The following is a 17,972-nucleotide window of genomic DNA, read 5'->3' as shown; positions in this document are numbered from 1 at the left end:
CAAAAATTTAGTACATTCCTACATCTATTGCAGAAATCTATTTTTTAGGTATATGGTAGAAGAGTGGTCATCTACTCAATTTTTTTTTTAAATAAACATTTTTAATGATTTTTGGATTTCTCACTAATCCACAAAACAGCTTTTTCCATTTTCAGAAAGCTTTTATTGTTGATGAGTTAGATGGAAATTTGTTTCCCTCAAGGTACCTTGGTACTAGCTCAGCCTTAAGGAAAACAAGATACAAAGATTTTTATCTTTCCATCATTTCCTAATTTCTCATTTCCTCAAACTCCTTAAGTCTCAGAATTTGCTGCTTTTATTCTATTACTCTACCTCAGCCACATATATAGGCATGGCCATGACATTACTCACAAGTGTTCCACTTCCCCTAATTAGAAGCTGACATTCTATTATGTAAGTGACCACAACCTGCTATTCTACTCTCTTACATCTCACCTCTTCCATGCTGATTTCTTACCCTCATGATTCCTTAGTTCTTTCTCAGGCCACTTTCTCCACCTCCCACCTTACCCCATTCTCTTTTAGATGTGCCTTTGATCTTATTCCTCCTGATTTTAGGAGTTTGTCATCTTCAGCCTTTTCCTATGAATTGATTCCTGTAATTGATTACAAATCTATCTTTTCATTAAATTACTGCCTTAAAACATGCCCAAGTCTATTCTTTCCTTAAAAAAAAAAAAAAAAGACCCTATCATCCCTCCCAGCTATCATTCTATATTTTTCTTCCCTTTCTTATCCATATTTCTTGAAAAAATTGTCTGCTCTCATTGCTTCTTCCTGTCTTCTCACTCCACAATTCTTTGCAACTTAGCTGTCCATCATATCATTCAATTGGAAACTGTTATTTACAAACTTAGCAATATTTTAATTACCACATCTGATGGTCATTCCATAGACCTAATCTTTCCCAATTTTTCTCATTTGTCATATTGATTACTGTTTCCTCTTGAAAAGGAGGCCCAGTCTTCTCTTTCCTTTCTGTGTTTTTTATTCTCTCCAGGTTTACCTTCTACCTCATTTACTGCCTTTCTCAGTTTCTTCTGCTGACTTTATTTTCCATATCATATTTCTTAACTATTTCCATATCATATTTCTTAACTATGATCCAATTTTATTCTCTGCTCTTTTCTCTTGAAAAAATCAATAATCAGATCCTAAGGATTTAACCATCATGCTTTATGTAGATGATTCCCAGATCTACATAGCCAGTCTTGTTTTCTTCCCCCACTATTATGAAGACATCTTAAATTCAAAATGTTTAGAGCTGAACTTAACTATTCCTCTAAACACCCATCTCTTCAAAACTTTTCTATTTTTATTGAAGAAATCCTATCATTCCCAGTTGTATTCTAAGCATTTACCTTGGATTCCTCCCTTCTATTCCATGTAACGAAACAGTTTTCAACTCTTACTGTTTGTATCTCCACAGAATCTCTCACCTCTTGTCTTCTGTCAATTACAAAACATCTAATCACTTCTCTCATAGATTATTATGACAGCTTTCTCATTGGTCTCTCTGCTTTTAGTCTTTTACATACAGCTATCAAAGTAATTTTTCTTTATCTGGCCATGTGACTCTACTTATTTAATTCAGTGGCTTCTTTTTGCTTCTAGAATAAAATATTACCTCCTTGATTTATTTCTTAAAGCCCTATACAACCTGACATCAAACTATCTTTCCAGCCTCATTGCATATCACTTCTCTTCTGCATCTCTGTAATTTATTGACCTTTGAATATGGCCTAGAGAACTATGTGTTATAATTCATGACATTTCACCACCTCTTTACCTTTGCACTGTATGTTCTCCATGCTTGGTATATACTTCTTTCTTACTTTCCTTCTATCTCATCTCATAGAATTTCTCTCTTTAAGATGTAATTCAGATAATCATCTTTTGCATAAAGCTTTTCTTGATATCCCTCCAAATCCTTCAAACCTCCTTACATTTAACTAGATTTAATGGATGTCATACCATTGTGCCTTATGTGCTTGATCTCCAGCCTTCAGGGGAAGAGAAGAAGCATTATTTCATTGTACCTGTGTCTTGCCACTGAGATGAAAAGAGAAGGTACCATTTCATTATTCTATCCTGGTCTTCTGCCTTAGAAGATGGAGAGTTATCACCACTTTTTTTGCTCTTGAGTTTTTCCTCCCCTGCTTGAACTGTCCAAGACTCTGAATGGATTCTTCCCCATACCACCTAAACCCTCAGATCATAATAATACTGACTTGAAAATCTTTCTAAATGTTTTACTAATTGATGAACAAACTCTCTCTTGACTCCTCATAATGAAGAGGGGACCCTGAAACTCTAAAACTCCTTGAAGGAGAAAATCAGTGAGGAAGAGTTGAAGGAAATTTTCTCCTTTAAGGAATTTGAGTTTCAGGGTCCCTTCTTTAATCCCAATGATTCTGGAACCCCCTCAGTAATCAGCTAGACCTTGTTCCTCATCTTTTCACTATCTTATTACTTATTCCCATTCCCCTAATTGCCCTTTTCCCACCTTCCCTCCTCACCTACCCCGGGCCCTAACAAAAAGCTGCCTTATCTCCAAAATGCTTGCTCTACAGACAACAAACTTCCTTTCATCTTAAATCTTTTTTTTTCCATATTTCTTTTCACATTCTGTCTCACAGGACTTTGGCTCCTTTCTGATAATACAGACTCCCAGCCACCCTTTGCAACATAGATTGCACTTTCATCTCCTCCATCACTCTTCATGCCCATTCACACTTTGAATTAGGAAAATTGTAATCATTGACTCCAAGAAACTCTTAAGCAGAAGAAATCTCTTTGTGTTTTTTCCTCCCAGTTGAAGGATTAGTCAGGATATAACAATGATCTGAAATGATTTACTACTTTATGGTATTCAAGATTTTTGCTTTTTTTTAAAAATCATATTCTTTTGGGAAATTTAAATATTCTTTTTCTTTTCTTTTTGAGCCAATCAGTGTTAAGTGATCTCAGCCTTCTTTCAGGCTGGGGACTTCATCTATCTTCTTCTCTCCCTCAAATACCTCTTGAGGTGACCTCACCTGGATACCATTGCCCTTTGTTTCAGGCCTAGTGTATCCACATATGTATAGTAGCATCCTGCCCTGGTTCCTTTTGTTCAATTCTCTGGCTGAGTATTGTTTTTTTTTTTTTTTTCCCTCAACAATATTGTATTTCTTATTTGTAACAGCTCTTTTTGTGGTAGCAAAAAATTGGAACATGAGTGGATTCCCATCACTTGGGGAATGGCCGAGTAAGTTTGGTATATGAAGGTAATGGAATATTACTGTTCTGTGAAAAATGAATAGCAAGCTGATTATAGAAAGGTCTGGAAAGATTTATATGAATTGATGCTGAGCGACACATGCAGAACCAGAAATATATTGTACATAATAACAGCAAGAATGTGCGATGATCAGCTAAGAAAGGTTTGGTTCTTCTCTGTAGTTCAGTGATCCAAAGCAATCCCAATAGACTTTGGACAGAAAATGTCATCTGCAGTCAGAAAAAGATCTAAGACTGAATATAAATCAGCACATGCTATGTTCACTTCTTTTTTCTGTTTTTATCTCCCATGATTTTTCCTTTTTGCTCTTATTTTTCTTTCTCAACATAATTCATAAAACAATGTAAATGTAAAAAAAAGTATATTAAACTACTAAAAATAAATAAATCCAATGACAAAATAATAATTTATTTTTCCAAATACATGTAAAAGATAGTTTTCAACATTCATTCTGTAATATTGTTTCAAATTTTTTCTCCTTCCCTCCCTTACCTTGTCCTTCCTCAAGACACCAAGCAATTTAATATAGGTTATACATGTACAATCCTTTTAAACATATTTCCATATTTGTCATGTAGTGCAAGAAAAATCAGATCAGAAGGAAAAAAAAAAGAAAAAGCGAACAAACAAAAAAGATTAAAATATATTCTTTGATCCACATATAGTTTCCATAGTTCTCAATTCTGTACGTGGATGGCATTTTCTATATCAAGTTTATTAGAATTGTCTTGGATCACCGGCTTGCTGAGAAGTGCTAAGTCTGACATAGTTTATCATCACATGATCTTGCTGTTATGTGTCCAGTGATCTCCTGGTTCTGCAAACTTCACTCAGCATCAGTTTATCTCTCTCTTCTGGGCTTTTTTGAATTCAGCCTGCTCATAATTTCTTATAGAAAAAATAATATTACATTACATTCATATGCCATAAGTTATTCAGGCATTCCCTATTTGATGGGCATCTACTTAATTTCTAGTTCCTTCTGGCTGAGTATTGTTGAAATACCATCTTTTGATTTTCCTTCTGATAGTTGGTAAGGTAAGTTGTGCTTACTGAGTATTAGAAAATAGGGATTAGCCTCTGCTTTTCATCCATGGAGACTGCTGAAATTGTTTTATCACTTGTGCATAATTTTTATTTTGGAGAGATTTGAGAGGTTTTTGAGTATTGGAGAAAATTTGTATCCTTTTGCTTATTAGCCATGTGACCCCAAAGTCCAGCATAACAGTAGAGCCCCTATCATAATGATATTTCAGTTAAAATTTTGCAAGGAGTTTAAAAAAGAGAGAGTTCAAAATTTTTGCTTAGAGTCTCCATTTTGAGCATTAATAGAAAAGTAGAGAAGAGGGTTTGGGGGGAAAATAATGAATTCTGTTCTTGACATGGCAAGAGATTTGGTGGTTTGGTTCTTCCATTATGAGATTCCCAGTTAACAGCTGGTGATGCCATTTGAGTGGAGAGTATTAGTATGTGGGTGATTGGGAGAGCTTCGTGTAGAAGTTAACTGAGCTGGGTTTTGAAGGAAAGTTGATTGCAAAAGGCATGGAATACCAGGAGATCATTATATACCTCAACAATAATACTGTTTGAGGATATATTCTGATGGAAGTGGATCTCTTCAATAAAGAGAGTTAATTCAGATCAAAGATGGACAGAAGCAGTTACACCCAAAAAAAGAACACTGGGAAATGAATATAAATTGCTTGCATTTTTGTTTTTCTTCTCGGGTTATTTCTACCTTCTGAATTCAATTCTCCCTGTGCAACAAGAAAACTGTTCAGTTCTGCACACATATATTGTATCTAGGATTTCAATTGGAACTTATTCCAAACCCACAATATTTTTCTCCAGTTGATTATGTCTCTCCTGGTTTCCTTATATTGACATGTGTCCTAACTACACATGTTCAGGACTTTGGGAGTCATCTTGTAATTACTCTTCATTTACAGTCACTAATTTTGGTATGATCAAAGCTGGTTTAAAAAAACTTCTTGTGTTTTGGGGTTCTCTTCCTCCCACTCCCTCATTTTCTTGGGTTTAGTTTGGGATAAGGGAAAATTAGTTAATCCTTCTACCAGGAAGCAAAAGGGCAAGGGATAAAGTAGGGTTGTGGACAAAGGGGGAAGAGGGAGGAAAAAAGTTGGGTTTGTTGGACTGGCTAGTGGTAAGGTACATGAGCTGTTTTTTTTTTTTTTTTTGTTTTCGTTATGTGGCTAATTGAAGGAGGACAAGGAGGAGGAGCAGGAGGAGAGGAAGAAGAGGAAGAACTAGAAGAAAAATTAACTCCTGTCAGTCCCAGGAAGTTTGTGATTATGTTACATTCATTTAAGCTTTTTTGACACATGGGGCAGTATTAAGCAATTCCAATCAGATACTGATCATGTGTCTGGCAGTCAGTTATGAAATGAGTGATTGCTGGGTAACTACTGGATGTTCTTACTCAACCCATAGTCATCTTTGCACATAAAACATTCTAATGCTGAACCTATCTATCTGCTTGTTCCTTTGTGATTTGTATAATGGGAAAGATTGTATTTTTTCTTTGTCTAATGGTGGGGGACAGGTGTTTTCAACTAATTAAGGAGCAGTATAATGATTATATCCAGGCCGTTAGCATCCCTTGTGTAGGTTCTTGGATTATACAGGCAATATTTTCCTACTTTTAAAACTCTAATCCAAGGTTTAATGTCGCAGGTGCATCAATTCCTTTGACCAGCTGCTAAATAGTCTTTTCTATAGTTGGGTTGCTTTCAGACCTTTTTCATCTTCCTGTTTCTTAATAAGCGTTGTAGGTCCTTAGATTTTACCCCAGACATAAAATGTGTGAAAATTCAAAATTGCGTTAAAAATCACAAAAGCAAACTAGCTATATATAACTCCACAGTAAGATGGAATAACACTGATCCATGCTCTCAAATACTTGTTTATGCTGACTCATAGAACCTATAGAAGAGTTGAAACTATTATTTTTGGTCACTTATGGAAGTTCTTTAATAAAATCACACATCTTGGGTAGCTATAATTTGGAAACCTCTGAAAGATCTCAAAAAAGGAGAAAAGCTTCCATTTCTTACCCTCCCCAGTTTTATCTCACCTGCCATTCTGGGGGCACAGGGGCAGTTAGTTGGTGCAGTGATAGAGCAACAGTCCTGAAGTCAGGAGGACCTGACTGAGTTCAAATCTGATCTCAGACACTTAACGCTTCCTAGCTGTGTGACCCTGGGCAAGTCACTTAACCCCGATTGCCTCAGCAAAAAGGGGGAAAAAAAAAGGAAAGAAAAAAAGAAACACAAAACGGAAAAGTTTGTATTTTATCTTAGAAGTAATAGGGAATCACTGAAGTTTCTTGAACTTGAGGGTGGGGTGTTCAGACTTGTGCTTTAAGAGCATCAATATGACATTTATGTATAGGAAGAATTAAGAGTGGGAAGAAATTGTAAGCTTTATCTTATTATTATATTCAGGTGAGAATTGATACAGACCAGAAATAAGGTAGTGATCATATAAGTAGAGAAAAGGAAAAGAATTAGAGAGATTTTGTTACTTAAACAATGGACCAACCAACTGTAATAGGGAGTATGAAAAAGGCAGACAAATCTGGGTTTACCCCAAAGTTCTGAATCTGGGTAATTGGGAGTTTGGTGATACCTTTAACAAAAATAAGAACATTTGGAGAAATGTTTATTTTTTTGGTTGGAGAAGAGCAGGAGGAATTGGAAGATGCAGAATTCAATTTTGGAAGATGGGGTTTGTGATGCAAAATATTTAGTAAAGATGTCCATAGACAGTTAGTGATGCTGTACTGAAGCATAGGAGAGAGTTGGATTGGATTTCTAGATTTGAGTTATCTCTATAAAGATAATTAGATATTTAGGAGCTGAGATAAGCAAAAGAAGGTATATAATAGAAAGATCAAAAGCAAAGTCAGAATAGCCTTATATTTCCAGGGACCAAGATGATGCCTTGCATGTCACAGTTAATAATTCTTAGATTGCCTAAAATAACAAGCACAAATTACTTTTTCAGAGTAAAATTAAGGCACCTAAAATCTGATTCTATTATGCATAACATTTCAAAAATCTTAGTGCAATTTAAAGTTTTAATATCCGTTCAAACTTTCTCAAGAATTGTCCACTTTAGCATGATTCTTCATCTCATAGTCTACTAAACCCAGCTAATAATTATCATTCTTAAGTATATTTCACAAAAGTCTTCACTCAAGAGTTGTGCAATGAAAGAGTACTGAATTCATAGTAAGTGAACCTTTGTTTAGGTTCTGACTTTATTATTTACTATATATGTGTGACCTTGGGTAAATTATGTAACTAAGCTTTGTAGACTTCAGCTCCTCATTTGTAAAATAAGGCTGCTGATCAAAATTTTGAATTCTATTTTCCTGGAGTTTTATGAATAAGGTAATATATTATAATGACCATATTATAGATATGGAAACAGAAATTGAGAGATAAAGTGAATTACTTACTAAGTATCTTAGAAGTGAAGGAGCTGGCTCTCAAATCCAAGGCCTGGGGAAATTATTTTTATATGATACCAGGTTGTTTCCAATGTCCGTTTATCTTCTGGGGCTTGGTACATATCTAACCTCTCTCAGGAAAACTTGCTAGAATATCACAGTCCGCTGTGATTATCCCATCCTCTGTATTTATTTTGTACTTCTTGCCTATACATTTAGTGTTTATCTAAATATTTAGTTTCAAAGGTAAGTTCCTTTGAAGACAACAATTATGTTTATCTCATTGTAGGAACTCAAATGAAAAAAAAAATTCTGTTTCTTACAAATATATGTATCATTGTATTTCTAGATACCTGAAAAATGTCTGAAAACTCCAGTGACAGTGATTCATCTTGTGGTTGGACTGTCATCAATCATGAGGTGGGTATTTAAATCTTAAATGTTATAGTTAAATGAATTACTGCATTGATGATATTATGGATTCATTTGGTTTTATTAAAATGTCTATATCCAGAACTAAAATTATGTGGTCTAATATGTGATTTGGTCCATTGGATTTTGCTATCACCTAAGCAACTGATTGAAACTTTCTAAGGGAACCTTAACCCTTACCAGCCATACGCCTTTTGGATATTTGGATCTAGGGACTTTGGCAGGAAAGATTTTGATTTACAAAGTTCATCTTTTAACATTCTTCTTTCTCCTTGATTTATTATTAACTTTCCTTTTTTTTTTTTTTTCTACTTCACTCAACTTTATCACTACATGCTATGCTGACAGATTTCTGTTATAGTTTGTTTTAAAAATATAAATTTGACATGCTAAATTTTAATTAAATGTTAGTTTTAAGGTTATCTTGCTTGTCTGGCTCTTTTCAAAGTCCTTCTATTTTGTGTATTAATTAAAAAGTGCTTCACATTGTATGTCAGAGACTAGTCATTGATACATACCAAATACCCTGTACCAACAATAGGTCAAAATGGATTCATGATTTAGACATAAAGAGCAGTATTATACACAAATTATAAGAACAAGAGATAGTTAACCTCTCAGATCTGTGGAGAAGGAAGGAATTTGAAGTCAAAGGCGAAGCAGAGTACATTATTGAATACAAAATGGTTAATTTTGATTATATTAAATTAAAAAGTCTTTGTACAAATGAAAGTAATGCAGACATTAGAAGGGAAGCAATAAACTAGGAAACATTTTTAGATTCAAGAGTTTTGATAAAGGTCTCATTTTTAAACTATATAGAGAATTTACTCAAATTTCTAAGAATTCAAGCCATTCTCCAATTGATAAATGGTCAAAAGATGTGAACAATTTTCAGATGAAGAAATTGAAAACATTTTTAGTCATATGAAAAGGTGCTCTAAATCACTATTGATCAGAGAAATGCAAAGAAAGACAAGTCTGAGATACCACTACATACCTCTTAGATTGTCTAAGGAAAAGATAATGACAAATGTTGGAGGGAATGTGGGGAAAACTGGAACACTAATACATTGTTGATGGAGTTGTAAACCGATCAACCATTCTGGAGAGCAATTTGGAACTGTGCTCAAAAAGTTATCAAACTATGCATGCTCTTTGATCCAACAGTGTCTCTACTGTACCTGTATCACAAAGAGATCATAAAAAAGGGAAAAGGATTCACACATATACAAAAATGTTTGTAGCAGCTTTTTTTATAGTGGCAAGGAACTGCAAACTGAGTGGATGCCCATCAGTTGGAGAATGGCTGAATAAATTATGGTATATGAACTGTTATGGAATATTACTGTTCTATAAGAAATAACCAGCAGGATGATTTCAGAGAGGCTTGGAGAGACTTACATGAACTTATGCTAAGTGAAATGAGCAGAACCAGGAGATCACAGCCACAGCAAGAAAAGATGATCAATTCTGATGGTCATAGCTCTTTTCAACAATGAGATGATTCAGGCTAGTTTCAATGGTCTTGTGATAAAGAGAGGCATCTACACCCAGAGAGAGGAATGTGGGAACTGAGTGTTTTGTTTTCTTTCTCTTTTTTTTTCCTTTTTGATCTGATTTTTCTTGTGCAGCATGATAATTATGGAAATATCTATAGAAGAACTCTACATGTTTAACATATTGGATTACTTGCCATCTAGGGGAAGAGTAGGGAAAAGGGAAGGAGGAGAAAAATTGAAACACAAGGTTTTGCAAAGGTGAATATTGAAAATTATCTAAGCATACATTTTGAAAATAAAAGCTTTAATTTAAAAAAAGTTTTAGCATCCTTTCTTTCTTCTCTCTCTCTCTCTCTCTCTCTCTCTCTTTTTACATTGACTTAATTTACTCCTTTCCTCCTTCCCTTCTTTCCTGAATTGAAACAAAACAAACTTGAATCAATTGAGGCAAATAAGCACAATCAGTCAAAGAAAATGCATATATCGGCTGTGCTAAAAACAGTATCCATAATTGTTCTGAATATATTTTATCATTTCTCTGGAATTGTGTTTAGCATTTTTCCAAAGAGTTTTCTTTTCCTAACAAATTCATTCCAATCCCAAGACTTTCTTATTTCTATTGAATGCCCTGTCATTCTTCTCTGTCACCAGGTTCATATTCTTGGCCTTAAGCTCAAATCGTCATCATTCTTCCCACATTATCAAATCTTGCTGTTTATTTGTCCACATCTTTTACATTTAATCTTTTCTTTCTACTCATACTACTACTACCTTAGATCAGACTCTCATATTTCACCTAAATTATTACAGTAGCCTCCTACTTGTTCTCTCTTCATTCCAGTCTGTCCTACACATTGTTGCCAAAGATCTGACCTTGAGATTTCCCTACTCATTTATCTTCATTGGTTCCTAGTTGCTTCTAGGACAGGAGGTTTTTTTTTTTTTTTTTTAAGTATTTTGTTTTGTTTTTCCAAATACTTGCAAAGATAGTTTTCTGTTTCTTTTTTTCTTTTTTAATAGCTTTTTATTTACAAGTTATATGCATGGGTAATTTTACAATATTGACAGTTGCCAAATCTTTTTTTCTAATTTTTCCCCTCCTTCCCCCCACTCCTTCCCCTAGATGGCAGGATGACCAGTAGATGTTAAATATATTAAACTATAAATTAAATACAAAATAAGTATACATGAGCAAACCGTTATTTTGCTGTACAAAAAGAATCGAATTCTGAAATATTATACAATTAGCCTGTGAAAGAAATCCAAAATGCCGGCAGGCAAAAATACAGGGATTGGGAATTCTATGTAATGGTTCTTAGTCATCTCTCAGAGTTCTTTCGCTGGGTGTAACGTTCAGTTCATTACTACTCCATTGGAACTGATTTGGTTCATCTCATTGCTGAAGATGGCCAGGTCCATCAGAATTGATCATCATATAGTATTGTTGTTGAAGTATATAATGATCTCCTGGTTCTGCTCATTTCACTCAACATCAGTTCATGTAAGTCTCTCCAGGCCTTTCTGAAATCACCCTGTTGGTAATTTCTTACTGAATAATAATATTCCATAATATTCATATGCCACAATTTATTCAGCCATTCTCCAATTGATGGGCATCTACTCAGTTTTCAGTTTTCAACATTCATCTTTGCAAAACCTTGTGGTTTTTCTCCTCTTCCCCCTTTCTCTCTCCCTAAGATAGCAAGCAAAGCAATATAGGTTAAGCCTGTGCAATTCTTTTTTTTTTTTGGCTGAGACACTTGGGGTTAAATAACTTGCCCAGGATCTAACAGCTAGGAAGTGTTAAATGTCTGAGGCCAAATTTGGACTTAGGTCCTCCTGACTTCAGGTATGCAGTTCTTCTAAGCATATTTCCATATTCATTATGCTGTCTAAGAAAAATCAGATCTAAAGGGGGAAAAATGAGAAAGGAAAAAAACCCCAAGCAAACAATAAGAAAAAAAGGTGAAAATAACTATCCTTTGATTCACAGTCTCCATAGTTCCCTTTTTGGATGTAGATGGCATTTTCCATCACAAGTCTATTAGAATTGCCTTAAATCAATCCATTGTTGAAAAGAGCCAAGTCCATCACAGTTGATAATCATATAATCTTGTTGTTACTATATACAATGTTCTCTTGGTTCTGCTCACTTCACTTAGCACCAGTGTAAGTCTTTCCAGGCTTTTCTGAAATCAGCTTGCTCATCATTTCTTATAAAACAATAATATTTCGTTACATTCATACACCACAGCTTATTCAGCCATTAGAACAGGGGTTTTTAACCTAAGGACTATGAATTTTTTAAAATAAAAAGTATATTGATAATTATAATAAAATTGATTTCTTTTATGATATATGTATTTAAATTTATACATAGAATTTAAATATTTAAAAATATTATTCTGAGGTGGAGTATGTAGGATTTATCAGACTGCCAAGTGATCTGTAATACAAAAAAGGTCAATGTCTGCTCTAGGATCAGATATAAATTCCTCTGTTTATCTTTTAAAGCCCTTCACAAGCTAGCTTCAAACTATTTTTAGTCTCATTGGATACTACTTTTCTTCCATTCTTTTCCTCAAATAAGATATTCCTTTTCTCATCTCTTTGTTTATTGCAGTGTCCTTGGAATGCCTTCTTTTCTCATTTTCCTCTTATAAAATCTCTTAGTTCTTTTAATACTCATCTCAAGCACCACCAACTACTCAGATGCCTTTTCTACATGCACTGCTTTCTCCCATTCCCCAGTTACCAGTGGCTGTCTTAAACTTTCTTGTATTGAACTATTCATAACTTATATTTATTTTGAATATACTTCTGTATATCTACTTACCTTTTTCACCTTAGAGTGTAAGCTTTTTGAGAAAGGAGGACTGAATTGCAAAGCAATTTCATCTAATTTTAAAGATCAGGAATTATTAATGTTTCATTGTTGTCTTTTTTTTCTAGGGGTCTGATATAGAGACAGTGAATTCTGAAAATGTAGCAAATGAAAGCCCTGTGTTTGCATCAGAAGAGTACACAGCTTTAGTGCAGGAGATACATCAGGAACAGCCTTTAGATCAAGAAGGTAAAGGTAAGTAGTAAAAAAACAAAGAAAAAAAATTAAAGAAAACTAAAGCCAGTAAGTTCAAGCCCTCTTTTGTGATAACTAGTATCTAGTCTTTTTGACATATACTCAGACACTAGTCCTGTGCCCTCAAAACCTGAATTACCGGGGATAATACTATTAGAATCTTTTGGTTTTATATTATTTAAATTTTTACCTGTATTTCTTCTCTTACCTGCTCATAGAGGGTCATCCCATACAATAAAATTTTTTTTAAATGAAAAAGGAGGAAAAAAAATCAGCAATGTAGTGGTAGTTTAAAAAAATTTAAAGCTTATTTTTCTCTATCAGTATAAAACAAATATAGTTTATTTCTATCCAATAACTTAGTAGTAAATTGTATCATACTCTTACTTATCTTATGGTCAAGGTCTAATTAGACTAATAAGTCTAATGGCTTATTCAAGTTAAGATTATTACCCTAATAGAGGAGTAATTGGGGTAGGGGATATGGTGGAAAGAATGTTCCAAAAAGAACAATGGAATTTTGAAACAAAAACAGGAAACCACATATTTAATCCTATGCCAGAGTCAAGGGCAGAAAAGTATACCACAGCAATGTTTTCATAAGAAGCTTTTATGATGAATGGCTACTTTACAGATGAAGAAACTGAGGTCCAGAAGAAGTCAAATTTAGATCCAATAGTCTTGTCACTCTAACATTTTATTTGAATTGAAATAAATGTTTAAAAAATTGACATTAATGTTTTAAAAAATATGCTTCTTAGATATATTACTCAGTATCTCTCAAAAGGTATTTTTTGTGTGTATATGGTCTATATTTGTGATTGGTCTAGATTAGAACTAGTCTTTTATTGGCATAATTTGTGTAAAACTCTACAGGATACTGAAAAAAGCATTTTAAAATAAAGGAATAATATAATTTATTTTTGTTCCATATCAGGAAATAGTGAAGGTGGTACAGTGTTAATGGGAGAAACTACATATCTAGCTTTGGAAGAAGCTAACTCAGTTCTTGAGGTAAATTTCAAGGATTCCCATTTTCTTTTTGGTTAAATGCTGAACAAGATTTTATTTCTTTTAAAAAAAAATTTTAACATATGCTATGTTCACTTCTTTTTTCTATTATTTTTTTCCTCTCCCATGGTTTTTCTCTTTTGTTCTGATTTTTCTTTCCCAACATGATTCATAAAGCAATGTGTATTAAAATTCATTTAATTAATTAAAAATATTTTTCTCCATTTATACATAAAAATCATTTTTAGCATTCTTTTTTTAAAAAACATTGAGTTCTAAATTTTATCATCCTTTTTCTTTACCCTCCTGAACATTGTATTGCTAAGAAATGCTAAGTCAGTCAGTCATAGTTGATAATCGCATAGTATTGCTTTTACTATAAGCAGTGTTCTTCCGGTTCTGCTCACTTTATTCTGTACCAGTTCAGGTAAGTCTTTCCAGATTTCTCTGAAATCATCCTATTTGTCATTTCTTATAGCACAATAGAATTCCATTATAGTCATATGCCACAACTTGTTCAACCATTTCCCAGTTGATGGATATCTTCTCAATTTCCAATACTTATCCACCACAAAAAGAATTGCTATAAATCCCTTATACACATAGGTCCTTTTACTTTTTTTTTTAAATCTCTTTGGGATATGTATATAGAATTAAGAGTGATAATGCTGGGTCAAAGAGCATGCTCAGTTTGGTATATGAACAAGATTTCTAAGATAGAGAAATTATGTCATAGGAATTTTTTTTGTTTCCACTCAAAATTTAAGAAATTTTGTTATATATTTTGAAAATTTATTGATTCATTTTGTTCATAGAGATCAAATATATATTCTATTTTGATTGATTTGATTTCATTGATTAAAACCTTGAAGATATTTTAGTTCAGAAGAAACAGTAGTATTATAAAGAAAACCTAATTTAGTAACTCTTCACTCACCTGCAATGTAATTTTCCTGAAAATAGCCAGGCCTCTTTAATTAGATTGAAGAGGCTTAATATAATATATATTTTTAGATCTTGTGATCTATATACATAATTCAAATGAGAAGTACATAGCATAGTGGACCTTAGAGTAAGAAAAAACTGCTTTAAACTTCATGTTTAGTATATACTGGCAATGTGACCCTAAGCATTTCACTTAATAATGTTTTTATGTTCCAGGCAAACTGTAATAATGAAGTCACAGGTCTTGTTTAAAAAAAAAAAATCAGAACAGAAATTTAAACTAAAATATAAGTTAAAATGAAATTCTTGTGAAGATATCCTAACTTTTTAAACAAAGTGAAGCAAATTGGATTTTCTATTCAAAAATTATTATGAATAGGGCATTTTACTTTGACACTTATACTTTGTTGTAGTATTTGGAATTATGAGTTAGGTACATGTAAATTTTCTCAAGTTTTTATGGCCCAACTGAGAACTAGGCTTCTCCCTTACTATACTTATCCTTGTTTACTACTTTTATATCTTTCTCCCCTGCAGATAATAAAGATTTAGGCATCTAATATGTATGCATTATTTTATGAAGTATTATACTAATTTACAATCTTGTGGTTCTTCCTCAGACAGAGAGAGAAAAGTCACCTGATGACAATGTTTATTTTGGGGCTATCAGCGATGATTCTGACATTGTTACCCTTGAACCACCTAAGTTGGAAGAAATTGGAGCGCAAGAAGAAGTTACAATTATTAAGGACATTCAGAGTCCTGAAGATTTTAACTTAGGTTCTTCCTCTAGTAGCCAGTATACATTTTGCCAGCCAGATACTGGTAAGAACTTTACAGAGATAAAGGATCTTCAAATTTTGAGCCTTGTCAAACTTTATATAACTTTCTTTACCAAATTCTCAGCTTCTAGGTTGTTGAAAGAATTACATCATATTAGCACAATAAGAAAGTTGAACCTTTCTAGTCTTGTGTATGACATACCCTGGTTGTATGATTCTAATTATTTCACTGAATCTCTCAATATTCTGGGCAATTCTCTAAATCCATGTGAGCTATAGAGCAAATATATTATGCATTAGAGAGGGAGTTTCTGATTGAGAGTTCTAAATACTTGTGTAATATATCAGGGAGCCATTACTGTATAGTTGTATCCCATGTGTTTATAAATCAGAAGTGTAAGGCTTGTCAATTCATGATGTCATTAAAAAATGAAACATTATTTGAGGATTTATCTTACATTTAATACAAAATAGGCAAACACTACTAGGGATAAAAAGAAAATGATCAGATATGAAATTATACTTAATCTACAATTTTGAAAATGTATGTTATCAAAAAAGAAAAAAAGAAAATATATGTTATCATTAAAAAGGTAATAACAAAATTATCCTCATTGTTTTCATATCTCTTTGCAAAATTTTCTTGCTTTTTTACCTTTTCTTATTGGTTATATAATTGTTATAAATGTGTGTATTCTTTAGTTCTTTTTTATTCTGCTTGCTTTCTGAGTCTTATTTTTAAATTATGTATATTTATCATTTCCTATGACTTAGCATTCATGAATACTACTAATATAGAGTGGAGTGTTAAAGTTGCAAAGTATTTATATGGCATTTGGTTCTTATAACAAAGAAGAATGATACTTTACCTCATTTTATTTACATTTGAAAAAATTGAGCTTTAGAGAAATTAAGGATATTTTACCTGTGGTTACAGAGAATAGCTAAGAAATACACGATACTGGGTTTGACCCCAAGTCTTTCTGAATTCTAAATAGTAGTTCTTTCCACTACATCATGTATACACAATAGTGATCAGCTCTTCACAATTGTTAGATACGTGGGTATTTTTTCCCCCAATTTTTGCTGTCATAATTTTGCTGCTATAATTTTGTAGAGATGTTTTTCTTTTTCCTTTCAATAATGTCCTGTTGGCATCAGTATTAATAAACATCTTTCTCAGTTATACATTGACAGAATATCATGATTTTTATTTTAAAAGTGCATTGGTGTCAATCATAACCTCTCCATTTTTTAAAATAAATTTTTTTAGAAATTAATGAAGGAGATCCAGAAAGGAGAATAAGGTTAAGAAATAACTCAGTGATATCTTAGCATTTGTCGAAGAGTCGTAGAAATCAGTTATTTGTGTCTATGATGGTGGTAGTGGTGGTTTATTTTTGGTCATACATATAATGCAATAGAAGAAGCATGAATAATGACCTAGATAAATGTTATAGTATAATAGATTAAATTTTAATTTAATCTTTTTCCAAAATATATCCAAATCTTTCCTTTTTATTCTTTGTAACAAAGGCTTAAAAGTATCTTTTTCTTTTTTATTCACAAAAGAAAGATGGTGGGAGAAGCTGTGGAAGATTCCAGAGTATATAAGGGGATGGGATGATCAACTGAAGCACCATGTCCCGAGCCAACTCTTTGAAGGTGGTGTGACTAAATCTGATCAGCTTGTATAGAGCTGTATAGTCACATTTATTGAGTGCTTTAAAAATCCATTTGTGCTCTATAATACTAAAACAACAGTTCAAAATTAGCCCTGTTTAAAAAACAACCGTGTGGCTTAAGCTTCTTGCATGACTTTGAATTGCTTACATTTTATGAATGGATTCAAAATCCATTTTATCAGCTGATTGCTTTAGCTGTAATTTTGCTTGGGTTACAGAGCAAAACAGTGTTAGATGAAATAGATTTTGAATGAGGATATGTGTGGCTGCTGCTGTTTGAAATAGTTTAAACTGGCTTTTTAGCTAGCAATACAAATGGTGACATACACAGAAAATTATTTTACATTTGTTGTTATAGTTAGAAAATGATTCTTTAATAATGCTTTGATTACTCTTAAGTACAGGAGTCTGACTACATGATCCATTCAGACTATGACCATGAAAGCATTTATTTTAAGTAAGGATTTGTTTTAATTCTTTCTTTGTCCATGAAAATAGAAACTCACCTGAGGAACATCCTTGGAGATGATATATTAAAGAGTTACCATTGAAAACAGACTTCACCTTTATGTCTTTAATTTCACTCTACTTTTTCTTGGTCGTGAAAAATTAGGAATGCTTATGCATGCCTCTTACCTCTGTATTAGTTTTCATAATTCTGAGAGTTATCTGAATCTGTGTAATCTGCTTGGAAAAACATTGCCTAAAAAGCTTATCAGATTTGTGGCTTGACACTTACTTGCATAGCCAGCTTAAAT

The 17,972-nt window shown here is 33.0% G+C and overlaps 1 protein-coding gene across 6 annotated transcripts in view; it reads left to right on the top strand.

Annotated features, from left to right (window-relative positions):
* CCPG1 (cell cycle progression 1) overlaps positions 1 to 17,972 on the top strand; it is a 59,649-nt gene that overhangs the window by 21,203 nt on the left and 20,474 nt on the right. For 3 of the 6 annotated variants that reach the window (XM_051980684.1, XM_051980687.1, XM_051980690.1), the window contains exons 2-6: positions 8,128 to 8,198; positions 12,665 to 12,791; positions 13,729 to 13,805; positions 15,368 to 15,572; positions 17,102 to 17,194. In XM_051980684.1, the coding sequence (XP_051836644.1) occupies positions 8,139 to 8,198; positions 12,665 to 12,791; positions 13,729 to 13,805; positions 15,368 to 15,572; positions 17,102 to 17,194 (562 nt within the window). In that variant the 5' untranslated portion in view covers positions 8,128 to 8,138. Of the gene's footprint in view, positions 1 to 5,377; positions 5,593 to 8,127; positions 8,199 to 12,664; positions 12,792 to 13,728; positions 13,806 to 15,367; positions 15,573 to 17,101; positions 17,195 to 17,972 lie in introns of those variants that run through there. The other 3 variants (XM_051980685.1, XM_051980686.1, XM_051980688.1) reach the window with 3 other exon arrangements.

The sequence above is a fragment of the Antechinus flavipes genome, chromosome 2 (genome assembly GCF_016432865.1).
Source record: "Antechinus flavipes isolate AdamAnt ecotype Samford, QLD, Australia chromosome 2, AdamAnt_v2, whole genome shotgun sequence".
Lineage (NCBI taxonomy): Eukaryota > Metazoa > Chordata > Mammalia > Dasyuromorphia > Dasyuridae > Antechinus > Antechinus flavipes.
This window is presented reverse-complemented; position numbering and strand designations above follow the sequence as displayed.